The sequence below is a fragment of the Lutra lutra genome, chromosome 14 (assembly GCF_902655055.1).
Source record: "Lutra lutra chromosome 14, mLutLut1.2, whole genome shotgun sequence".
NCBI classification, from domain to species: domain Eukaryota; kingdom Metazoa; phylum Chordata; class Mammalia; order Carnivora; family Mustelidae; genus Lutra; species Lutra lutra.
This window is the reverse complement of record NC_062291.1, coordinates 59,987,946-59,999,767: the sequence shown is the minus strand read 5'-3', so window position 1 is coordinate 59,999,767 and position 11,822 is coordinate 59,987,946. Positions and strand designations below refer to the sequence as shown.

The 11,822-nt window shown below is 47.2% G+C and overlaps 1 protein-coding gene across 4 annotated transcripts; it reads left to right on the top strand.

Annotated features, from left to right (window-relative positions):
* The first annotated feature begins 1,214 nt into the window (after positions 1-1,214).
* Positions 1,215-11,198, top strand: SLC25A28 (solute carrier family 25 member 28). Of its 4 annotated transcripts, XM_047701882.1 has the most exons (5): positions 1,509-1,631; positions 4,107-4,210; positions 7,611-7,839; positions 8,959-9,015; positions 10,384-11,198. In XM_047701882.1, exons 3-5 carry the CDS (start codon positions 7,617-7,619, stop codon positions 10,899-10,901), a joined length of 798 nt encoding a protein of 265 aa, XP_047557838.1. In that variant the 5' UTR covers positions 1,509-1,631; positions 4,107-4,210; positions 7,611-7,616; the 3' UTR covers positions 10,902-11,198. The 4 variants fall into 4 exon arrangements, with proteins under 4 accessions (XP_047557840.1, XP_047557838.1, XP_047557839.1 ...); XM_047701884.1 differs by lacking the exon at positions 4,107-4,210 and having other exon boundaries at positions 1,215-1,631; XM_047701883.1 differs by lacking the exons at positions 1,509-1,631; positions 4,107-4,210 and adding an exon at positions 5,713-6,179.
* The last annotated feature ends 624 nt before the right edge of the window (positions 11,199-11,822 follow it).

The following is an 11,822-nucleotide window of genomic DNA, read 5'->3' as shown; positions in this document are numbered from 1 at the left end:
GAGAGATCTGCATTCCTCAACGGAGCCAGCAGCCTTCGTGTAGCTCCCGCGCAACGTCACCGCCCAGGAGGTGGTGCTCCCGGCTGGAAATAGCCGGCATTAACCAGTGAGTGCAGCTCTCAGACTCAGACTGCCCCTCCTGTGAAGAACAGCGGTCTTATCACAAAAGGTAATCTCCCCCAGGCAGTGGTGGTCATCCGCGCGTAAGTGCAGGAAAAAGCTGTTCTGTCCGAGCTTCTCCACAATCGCCGTACTTTCTGTGCTGTTTGGCAGCTGCCTCCAGACCGGCCTCTCCACCTGTCATCTCTGAATCATCCCGCCCCATTTCGACATCTCTTTCCTGCCTCCAGCTCTCGGCCTGGCACAGGACCCAGCGACAGCGGGCTCCGGAGAACTCATTCATTCAGCACCCGCGGGATATACCGGGCGACTTCGCGTGCAAGCCCAGGGCGGCATGCCGGGGCTTGAGGAGCACCGAGCCCTCAGGAGCCGGCTCGCGCGCGGCATGGGGCGGGGGACAGCACGCCAGATCCAACCGGAGTCTAAGGGCCCTCCGCCCGCATGTCGCAACAGCTTCCCGGACAGGCCCGCTGGCCGCGCCAGGGAATACCCGGCCCAAGCTGGCTCCACCTCACGCCAGCCCGAGATCCCGCGGGAACAGAGCTCTGGGGCCAGCGCCGCCCGCCCGTGACCCGCGTGTCCCGGGATTTGGGGCCCGCGCTCGAACGCAGTTCTAACGGCTGACTGCAACGGTTTGACCTTGAAGGCCTGGCACCACCCCACCCCCTCCCGAGACCATCCGGCATGCAGCGCCCGCAGCTCCCCAGCCGCCAGTCTGTGGCCCAAATCCGGTCCCTCTACCCGCTGGGCTCTTCGCTCTCTTCCCGTAGCCAATCGGATCCCGACGTGGTGATAGCCAATGGCCGCAGTCAAAGTATCAAGAGTGGTTGAGCCTATCAAAGTTCAGCCTTAAGTTTCCCTTCGCCCTCCAGAAAAGTCGGTGGGCGGGCTGTTCTTGCATGTTGGCCAATCAATGGCCAATAAACAAGAAGCTTCCCAAGATCAAAGGGGAAGGGGTGGGATCTAAACCGTAGCAACGCCGCAGGGCGGAGGAATGACAGGCAACTTCTCTAATACCACAGACATCTTTTTCCGACGTAAGCAAAGGGGCGGGGCTGCCTTGACGGCCGCACCAATGGCTGGCTGGGGGGCGTGTTCATGGGCCGAGCGGGAGCCGGAGGCCCCGGGCTCTCTGGGCCGCGCCTGAGGCGGACACGACGGGGCTGGGGGACGGTGGCGGCAGCGGCGGCGAGGGTGGGCGCCGCAGCTGGCCCGGGTGGATGGAGTTGGAGGGGCGGGGTGCTGGCGGTGTGGCGGGGGGGCCGGCGGCTGGGCCGGGGCGGAGCCCCGGGGAGTCGGCGCTGCTGGACGGGTGGCTGCAGCGGGGCGTGGGTCGGGGGGCCGGCGGCGGGGAGGCCGGGGCCTGCAGGCCCCCGGTACGGCAGGATCCGGACACCGGCCCGGACTACGAGGCGCTGCCGGCTGGAGCCACTGTCACCACGCACATGGTGGCGGGCGCCGTGGCAGGGATCCTGGAGCACTGCGTGATGTATCCCATCGACTGCGTCAAGGTGAGACGTGGACCGGCTCCGAATCCGACCTGAGGCAGACCCGACCCCTGGGTCCTGTCCAGAGCCAGGATCCCGGCCGAGAGCCGGAGCCGACATGGGTTTCTTCCTGGCCCCTGCCATCGCCGCACGATTCGACCGATACTCCGTACAAGCAAGGTCCGGGCTGGGGATTGAACCCAGCCAGGAACCAGGACCCATTTCTAACCGTCAGTGAGATCTGAATCGGGACTGTGGAAAGAAAATCTGTCAGCCAAGGCCCCGGATCCTAGCTGGGACTAAACAGGAATAGGGTGGGATGGGATGGAACAGGTAAGTGCTACTAACTTGATTAAGGTGAAGCCAACTGGGGTGAATCAGACCCTGAATAGAATCTTAAAGGCTTGAGATGTTCTGTGGCAGGTGCTTTTACAAGCTTCTTGCTGTGTCTTCCCTTAAAAGTGAGGGGGCAGAACCGAAATCTGAAATCTCTCAGCTAGATAGAGCATTTACTTATTAAATCTTAACCCACGAGTGACTGGAAATCATTTGTGCAGTGAGAATTCATAGTTCTAGACTGGAAGTAATTTGGGAAAGACCACGTTCAGGAAGAGGTTTCGGTTTCTCTGCATCAGGCATGATACCCCACCTATTTCCTGAACATGAAAACTAAGCTGGGATTAGGATTTTTGTGTGTGCAGCCCTCAAACAAGAGATGGACCTGACAGTGTATTTCTTTGGCCAGCTGAAGTTGACAAAAGGGAAAAGTTGCCTAGAAGGAAAGCATGATAATATTGAAAATGAACTGGGATCAACATGCCGGCATGATTCCTGTGAAAGTAAGAACTAACTGCAGCCACAACCAAGCAGACTGATAAGTGGGTAAAGAAGTCAAGTGCTTCGGAAGAAAGTTAGGTGAAGAGAGGAGCTGATTTTTCTTTACAGTTCTTATTCTTGTGCATTAGCAAAGGTACCAATCTCTGAAAGTGAGAACTAGATTGAATGAAAAGTAAATTCAAGGGGGCTGTTGAAATAAATGTATCGACAGACTGATGCCTCCTTTAAAATGTTGGGGTTATAGTCAAACAGTATCCTCACAGCTCTTTGAAGTGTGTTTTTTCCCTCAAATTAGGAAAATGTTACATATTCAAAAGGAGAGAGTATTGAGTTGGGAAATAGGAAGTCTATCTTTTCTGCTTCTTCCTGGTTCTGGCACTCTCACATGTTTTCATTGGTAGTGTGGATGAAGAAATAGGGAAAGTACTCATTAAGCTTTTGAATGACTCTGAGTTGATAGTTTTCTAGCAAGTTGCAAGGCAACTCCTACCAAGGGCCATACCTATTGAAACTGGTAGATTGCACTTGGTTAAAATGGATACTAGAGTTTTAAATACATTTGTCAGTTGAGAGGAATAGAAATAAATAGTAAAATCCATGCGAGAGAAGTAAGAGGATGGTTAATGCTCTAACAGTATTAAAATATAAAGTGGATAAGTACCAGTAAAGATTCTGACATTTATGTAGTAAAGTCTAGGTTGAATGACTGTGAGTTGTTAATGCTATATATCCAAAAATTAAAATGACCTAACTGCAAAGTAAAGTAACTTCACTATACTTAGACTGTGAGTAGAGAGCAGGGTTTAGGGTGCTATGTTTCAGGATGGGTATCAAATGAAAACTAGATCAAAGAAAGCCGTGAAAATTATTTAATGACTTGAAAAATACAACGTAATAATGTGACTGAGAAATATTACTATAACTTATCAACTTAAGTGTTGTTCCATTACCTTGGGAGGCTGTCTCCTTATTCAATATCTTTGCGTAATGTTACTATAAATATTTTATAGATTCCTCTGTTAGGAATGCTTGCAGAATATTTGGGTAAATATGAAAGAGGGCAAATCTTTGCCGTGTGACAAAATGGATTTGGGGTTTTTTTGTTTTTTTGTTTTTTGTTTTTTTAGTAACAGACCATTCGGAATAAAAAATGATAAATAAGGCAGAAGATCAAAATGGGTAATACTGATTGAAAACAAAGAGAAGGTAGCACCAGAAAGCAAGAAGACTGATTTATTCTTGAGGCTGATAAACCCACTGAGGGAACTCTCCTGAAAGAGGAGTTCCAGAAATATTTTGCATAATCACGGCATTGCTAGAATAAGTTACTTCTAGCCTTCCAAGGTAACTGTTTTGAAGAACAGTTCTTATTCATTTACACAAACTTTTAAGTGTTTGTTTTTAAAAAATTAGTCATATGACATTATAGTCATGCCTCAAAGTCCTGTATTAAATAATTATTTGATTCAGAGGCAAAAAAATGCTCAAGAGTCTTCAAAGATACAAAAGCATATTTTAGAAGAGTCATTTGCATTTGCCATTAATACTGAGATTTAAATAACTAGAGGGAACAGCTAGGTGAGACTGGTAGGATTTAATGTCAGTAGGATGTTAGACATTGTTGTGCAGACATGAAAGTAAAATTCAAATCTCTTCCTTCAGAAAGGACTTCCAGTTCACTTGTCCCAGGGCTTCCCAGTTCCTCTTTTACCATAAATGGTGGTGGAGAAGAAGAGCAGCCCAACCGTCCATAAGACTAGAGGCAGGTAACTGTGTTGGAGCCTAAACAGCAGCCACAGTGTTTTCAAATGAAAGTTGGCATTGCCTCTTGGCATGCAAGCCTGTGCACCCCAGCTACTTATCAGGGTCAAGTTGATTTAAAATATCCTTGGGAGGAACGTACCATAACCCGCTAGGCCACAGTTACTCAGCCAACTATTTACATAGTCGTAATAGGGAGGTTTGGGAGTCCAAATATATTCCAGTTTTCCTTTTATGAGCCTCAGAGGCAAACACCAGACTTTATCTATAGGGATAGGCTCTGGAACCAAAGTAGTCAGAATCATCTCAAAATCATCTGGCTAAGCACCCACCTGCCTCCAAGGTGCTACTTTTTGGCTCTGTATTGGGATCACAAATAATCTACTTACATAATAAGTTAAAGAGAGAAAGAGCAAGGGAAATCTTTTCCAAACTCCAGATGCAAATGGTTATCTATACACATGCACCAGTGAAAAGTTAGGAAGTAGAAACATTGGCTTATTTGACTTTCTTGTATCTAATAATACTTATTATTCAATAAAGGGCAATTGTTCTTGTTTGCCAAGCACTAATTGATGTGCCTTACATAAAATTATTCATTTAATCCTTGAAGCAATTTCACAAAGTATACACCATTTTCATTATTTTACAGATGAAGAAAAGGAAGCAAGCTAAGTGGCACCGTCATGATTTGAACCCAGTCTGACTCTCAGGCCTTCCATACAGCCTTCCCAGAAGTAGATCTACAGATCCAAGCAAGGCACAGAGTTTCATAATAGTGCTCATCCCTAAACATGACCTCCAGATTAATAGTTGGACATAAAAATCATTATAGCCACAGAGAAACTTTAAAGTAAAAACAAAAAAATACAAAATTAAACCTAATTTACTGGTGGCTAAGCACCAGTTAGTTGCCCATGCACATTTGTGAAATGTATACAAGAGACAACAGTGCCATCATCTATAAATTCTATGGTATGAACAAATACGCCCAAGAATCGTGTTTGAATAAAAAAAATAAAACCTTATATTTCTAGTGCTTCATAAATTACCAGTGGCTTTTACATGTCCTCTTGGAATCTGCACGACAGCCCCGTGACCCATTCTTAGTCTCATGTTTTAGATGACAACATTGAAACTCTGGCTAAGTGATCTATCCAAGACCGCACATCTAACAAAGCAGGGGCTCATACTCAGGCTCATACTCAATTGACTCAAATTTGGCTTGTTCTTTTACCAAACCACTTATCTCCCTATTAGTTCATTTGGATTTTCTTCAAAAGACAGTTTTTTTTTTTTTTAAGATTTTTATTTATTTATTTGACAGAGAGAAATCACAAGTAAGCAGAGAGGCAGGCAGAGAGAGAGGAGGAAGCAGGCTCCCTGCTGAGCAGAAAGCCCGATGTGGGGCTCGAACCCAGGACTTGGGATCATGACCTGAGCCGAAGGCAGCGGCTTATCCCACTGAGCCACCCAGGCGCCCCTGGATTTTCTTCAAAGCCAGTGTTTTTCTAAATAATTAAAGGCTATTCGTAAACTTGTAGAGATTTCATTTTTCTCCCAAAGAAAGATTTATTGGTTCACTCCTTTGGGGAGCCATATAGATTTTTATATTTGGCCTAGCTTATGCCTGGGTCCTTTCCATAAGGGTGTAAGTAGAATTGTGTTAGATGTAAAGGTGTGTATAAAATGTTCAAAGTAACTTTCAGTCCAGGTTTCTCTTGAGGGTGAAAGGTTCTAAGTCTCTGAGGCCAGACCTTTCAAGGCTGGTAATGCCACTGACTTCAGCAGAGCCATGCAATTTCTGAACATTGTCCCTGTACAAGATCAGTTTCAAACAAACCTATGGAAACACAATTGTTAAGCCACCAGGCCCAGTTTATCTTTATTAGCAGCTGTAGCCAGCAAAGACCTGTAGTCACGAATAACTCCTCTAATGGATTCTGTACCTCGGCGTGATGTGAAAGATTTGTCGTAAGCATATCCTTTATTGGAAATTTATGGTGTTTTATTTATTTATTTTTTGAGAAGTAGAATGAGTCAAGTTGTAATAAATGATACTGTATTTATGATTGAATTTAGTATTAATCTTTTAAGCTTCCAGTTCTTTGTCGGTAGCGAGCAGGAGAAAATAACTTCAGAGGAATGTGGATTGCTTACAGCTAACTAGGACCTGTTAATCTGGTTAATTGTTTTCCCCTATGCTCTTGAGAAGCGGCAGTGCTCTTGGATTCCAGATGGCCAAAAGGAAGGTTCAAATTGAATCAGTAACTGGAATGAAGTAGGAATTTAAACTGCATTTGGGCATTAGTTGCCCCTACTGACTCACTAATAGCCCACTTCTTTACTTTGTGAACTGGTGCAGACAGCTAAGATTCATTTGTTCTTTCATTCAGCCGTTCATTCATTCATTCAACAGACATATCTTGAGTGCTTACTCTGTTCCAGGCTCTGGACATTGATTTTATATTGTTCATCTCCATACTACCTTAATCTTGAAGTGGATCAACAGACAAGAGATTTTCATTAGGAGACACACCCTTCCCCTGAGGGTCTGTGATTTGGGGAATGTTTTGAAAAGATACATTTCCTATATTTCAGTCCAACTTTGTCTAGCATTATACAAAGTGTCTACCATGTATTTTTGTCTCAGTCATTGAATCTTCTGGAAATTCCATGGATTATGTTTCACGAAGGCTGATATTATTGGATACCAATTTCGGGATTCATTCCGTTTGGATTAGAGATCTGGAAATCCCTTCAGTTTTAGAAACTAAGTTGGTTTCCACCTTTCATAGTTTCGGGTTAAATGCTCTTTCCCATGAAATTAGAGCAGTATCGATTACAGATGCTGCCTTTGCCAAGAGTTTAACCTACAGGCCCAGGTGCCAATGCCAAGTAATCTGAGAAACTCAGATAATTATCAAGGATCTAACAAAGGATGAGTTATCCTCATTAGTGTAGTATGTGCTGAACAGATCAATCTTCAGAAAGAATGCATAAACTATGTTGTAGACAGAAAATAGTTGACTTCAAAATACATTGGGAAAGAACTTGGCCTGAGATTATTAAGGCACAAAAGCAACTTCTTCTGAAACACGGGCTTGGTATTTGTTGCTGAGGCTCTGAATCCTTTCAGAGTCCAGGGCCACGTCCCAAGCAGTGATGTCCTCAAAGACAACAGCGGTGTTCCCCTTGTAGATGACTAGCAAAAAAAAAAAAAAAAGGTCCAGGTCTTGGAAAGATTGGATGCAGATCTGGAAGGAAGTAAACGTGGAAGCCAGGCGGCACTCCTGCCCCTTGGTACGATTCCACATAGAAGTGCCCACAGCCTCAGTGTCGGAAGTCGGGAAGCTGAATGGGGAGTTGGCATCGCTGACCCTGCACTTCTTTCTGTAATTTCAGACCCGGATGCAGAGCCTACAGCCGGACCCAGCCGCCCGCTACCGCAATGTGTTGGAGGCGCTCTGGAGGATTATAAGAACGGAGGGGCTGTGGAGGCCTATGCGGGGGCTGAACGTCACAGCGACGGGCGCGGGGCCTGCCCATGCCCTCTATTTTGCCTGCTATGAAAAGTTAAAAAAGACATTGAGTGATGTAATCCACCCTGGGGGCAATAGCCATATTGCCAACGGTATTGAGCCTTCCTGTGCTGGTTCCCCCACTTTCTCAACTCTCTGGGCTTTGCTGCTGTCCGTGCTTTCCCGTCTCAGCATGGTTTGGAGCTGAAGCTCTGGGCTGGGGTAGGCCAGATTATAGGGGAGGGACTTCCAAATCTGAAGTTCTTGGACAAGGGGCTCCTGCAACCCCACCCCTCCTTGGGGGCCTTCTCAACAAAGTGTTAACAGTATCTTCCCTTACCTACCAGCTCGACTCATCTCCCTGCACCATCTTCTAATGCCCCAGTAATGTGGAGACACACCGGACTACCCCCGCCATTGTGTATTTCCTGATAGTCAGGTGATGTCCTGCTCTTCGGGGCAGGATCAGAGGTGACCCAGCCACCCAAGGAAGACATTAATGGAGCCCCAGCTCTTTGCCTCACCTTTTCAGGACCCTAACTGACCAGAGGCAGTTTGAGTTGCTGAGGACATGACCAGGCCTCAACATGTGAATTGGGCTGGAGCCAAGGGACTTCTGCACAGAGAAACCAGAGGGTTGGAGGTTATGTGGAAGGAACGGAAGGGGCAGCAGCCGGGTGCTTGAGGACTGAGCACCAAATTGAGAGCGAACGGGAGTGGTGAGGGATATGGCAGTTCAGGACCCGAAGGAAAGGTCTAGTCGTAGAAATACTAGAATCTGTGGAGATGGACTGGGCAACACAGGGGTGGCAGGCTGGGAGGTGAGATGCTGTGGTGCAAATTTGACCACCCCGCCGCCCCTCATGTTCTCCCTCCGCTGGAGGCAGCTGACGCTGGCATCCCTTGGCCGCAGTGGATCTGGTTCCTATCTGGGGCATAAACTGTTTATTCTCAGAACTGGCTGTAAAATCTGGGCTGTTTTCCTAGGCTCTTCTGGGCCTTCCTATTATGCCTATGGAATGGAGATTGGTGACCTTAACTAAGCTGGTGGGAACAAGTATCTTCATTTCTCTGAACGGGGGTTTAGGAGTAGTGGGGTCCCATCTTTTGAACTGGCTCCTACGTTCCCTGTCCCTACTCTGGCTTAGCTGTCCCCCCACCCCCCGCCAGGCCTCAGTGAATCACCTGACCTCTCCTGGCCTTATATGTGGCAGTTGTTTTCTCCTTTGCAGGTGCGGCCGGGTGTGTAGCAACATTACTGCATGATGCAGCCATGAATCCAGCAGAAGGTAATGATTCTGCCTCCATTCCCTCTGTGGGCAGCTGCATCTGCATCTCCGGGCTTTTCCTTTATTTCTGGTTTGCAGAAGAAAGCCAGGGAGCACGTGGTTGGTTTGGGTGGGAAATCCTGCTGTGCTACTGCATCTTACCGGTAGAGGGCGCTCCCCTCCATGTTGTGGGTACTGAGGAGGCGCCCCTTAGGAAGGAAACTCCTTGAGAGTTCATTGGCTTTGGGGCTTTTCTCAAAAAAGAAGGCCTATTCCCGGGCCTTCCTGGAAGTCTCCTCTGTAGGGGATTTGATCTCATCTGAAAATTTAACAGATTATTTCCACTTTTCTTCAAAGAGGTGAAGGATGGATGATTTTAAAACCTTTAAAAATCCAGCCTTTCTTGTTGAAATGAAGACAGATGAAATAGGAATGAAAGGGTACATTGTAGAGCTCAGTTCATACATGGCTACTTGGATCTCGGCTTTCCAGGTGGAGGGTGAGATACTCAAATATGAAGGGGTAGCGTGGTTGCCATGTTCTTTAAGTTCTAGTTCTTTACTTGTCTGGGCAAGGCCATGGTGTGACAAGGGCCAAACCTAAGCTAGAGATCCAGAGTTCACATCATGTTATCCACTTGAGGGAGCAGATGTTTGGAAACTAAAGCCACAGTCCTTCTTGGTTAAGAATTTTGTTTCCTTTTTGGTAGCCCTTCGCCTGTAGAAGGATTAACCATCCTCGTGTCATAAGAGTTGGGTGCTCTGCACACCTGAGGATGCAGATTAGGGCTATCCGTTCATTATTATGTTTACTACCACTGAGTCATTTCTTGTCTTGAGTTTTATGAAAGGGTAAGATAATAGTAGTAGGTACTTACTTCAAGGAAACCCTCTGGAGTCTCTAAATCATACATATATTGTGTGTTTATTGTTGCTTTTTTAAAAAATATTTTGTTTAATTTGGGAGCGCGAGAGAGGGTGAATGGGGAAAGGGCAGAGGCAGAGGGAGAAGCAGACTCCCTGCTGAGCAGCAAGCCCAGTGCAGGCCTCCATCCCAACCCTGGGATCCTGACCTAAACTAAAGGCAGACGCCCAACCAACTGAGCCACCCAGGCACCCCTCACTGGTTGGTTTTAAAGAAAACCTAATAGAAGTGGGTCTGTTATATTTTGGCTCTTTACCAGTCTTATCCTATCCCCTCTCAAAAAAGGGAAACCTGAATGTATTAGATAAGAATGCATTAACGTATTATTGACAGCTCACTCATATTTTTTTCCCTCCCTCTGCTCCGATGGCCGACCCGCCGACTTGGGACTCTGAATCTGGATACCCTCGCTCCCCCGTTGACGGCTGGCATCGTTTCCTTCCTTCTTGTTGGTGGCACCCTCAGTGGTCAAGCAGAGGATGCAGATGTACAATTCACCATACCACCGGGTGACAGACTGTGTGCGGGCAGTGTGGCAAAATGAAGGGGCCGGCGCCTTCTATCGTAGCTACACCACGCAGCTAACCATGAATGTTCCCTTCCAAGCCATTCACTTCATGACCTATGAATTCCTGCAGGAGCACTTTAACCCCCAAAGACGGTACAGCCCCAGCTCCCACGTCCTCTCCGGAGCCTGTGCAGGAGCCGTCGCTGCCGCCGCCACGACCCCACTGGACGTTTGCAAAACACTGCTCAACACCCAGGAGTCCCTGGCCTTGAACTCAAACATCACGGGACACATCACAGGCATGGCAAGTGCCTTCAGGACGGTGTATCAAGTAGGCGGGGTGACCGCCTACTTCCGAGGGGTGCAGGCCAGAGTAATTTACCAGATCCCCTCCACAGCCATCGCGTGGTCTGTGTATGAGTTCTTCAAATACCTAATCACCAAACGGCAACAAGAGTGGAGGGCCAGCAAGTGAAGTGAAGCAGCAGAAAAGGCAGCCACGTTCTCTGTCTCCTGGCCTGCTCCAGCCTTGCGTGGAGTTGGAAGGAAGGGAGAGGGTTCTCCCCGGGCTATTGGTGTTTTGGCTAACCCCAGTTCCTGCCGACCTCTGTTGCCGCCACCTTTCCTTCCGGGCCCTGAGCAATGCAGCAAAGCACACCACAGCACCTCTGATAACCTCTCTCCCTCCTGGGCCTGACGACCTGCTCTAGACTGTTACAGAGGGATAAGCAGCTCATTCCCGTGGTTCCTAATAAAAAGCCTTTAAATTAAATGGTTTCATTGGGTTTGTTTTGCCAAAGGGGAAGTGAAATGCTATCAACTGCTCTTGACTTTAAACGTAAATCAAGGGGCCCAAAGGGAAGATTTATCACGTATGTCTGTCCGTGGTTTGGGTTTCTGCTGGTTTACACAGTGACTTAGGACTTCGGAGCCCTACTCCCTTTGTTTTAGTAATAGGCTTCAAAGAATCTCTCTGAGGGCAGGAACAATGGCTTTTGACAGATCCTGGCTAAACAGGCACTCTTGACTCCCACTTTTCCCTGGGACGTGGCCGGGCACAGAAGAGCTAGCTTTCTCTGCTGTCTCAGCTCTGCCTGCCAAAGTCCAACTCCCCACATGGCACTTTGTTTTCTGATGTTGTTGCAGAACAAGAGTTACTCAGTGAAGCTGCAAGACCTAAAAAAGATTATGTGGCAAATAATAATACTTTCCATTTGGCCTGAAGGCTTTTACAGAGTACTGTATGTGACTTCATCTGGTTCTCACAAAATCTGTGAAGTAGGCAGTTCGAGCATCACCTCTATTTTACAGGTAAGAAAAGCTCAGAGAGGCCATCCCGTGCTCAAGTTCTCATAGCAAGTACAGAACTGAAACCCCAGCCCAGATCTTTTGCTCC

Bases quoted from the DNA above. Each gene is read 5' to 3' on its own strand.
- SLC25A28 (XM_047701884.1), top strand. From the start codon at position 1,341: ATGGAGTTGGAGGGGCGGGGTGCTGGCGGTGTGGCGGGGGGGCCGGCG. The intron at 1,632-7,610 runs GTGAGACGTGGA...CTGTAATTTCAG, and splicing joins ATCCCATCGACTGCGTCAAG to ACCCGGATGCAGAGCCTACA. The intron at 9,016-10,383 runs GTAATGATTCTG...TGGCACCCTCAG, and splicing joins AGCCATGAATCCAGCAGAAG to TGGTCAAGCAGAGGATGCAG.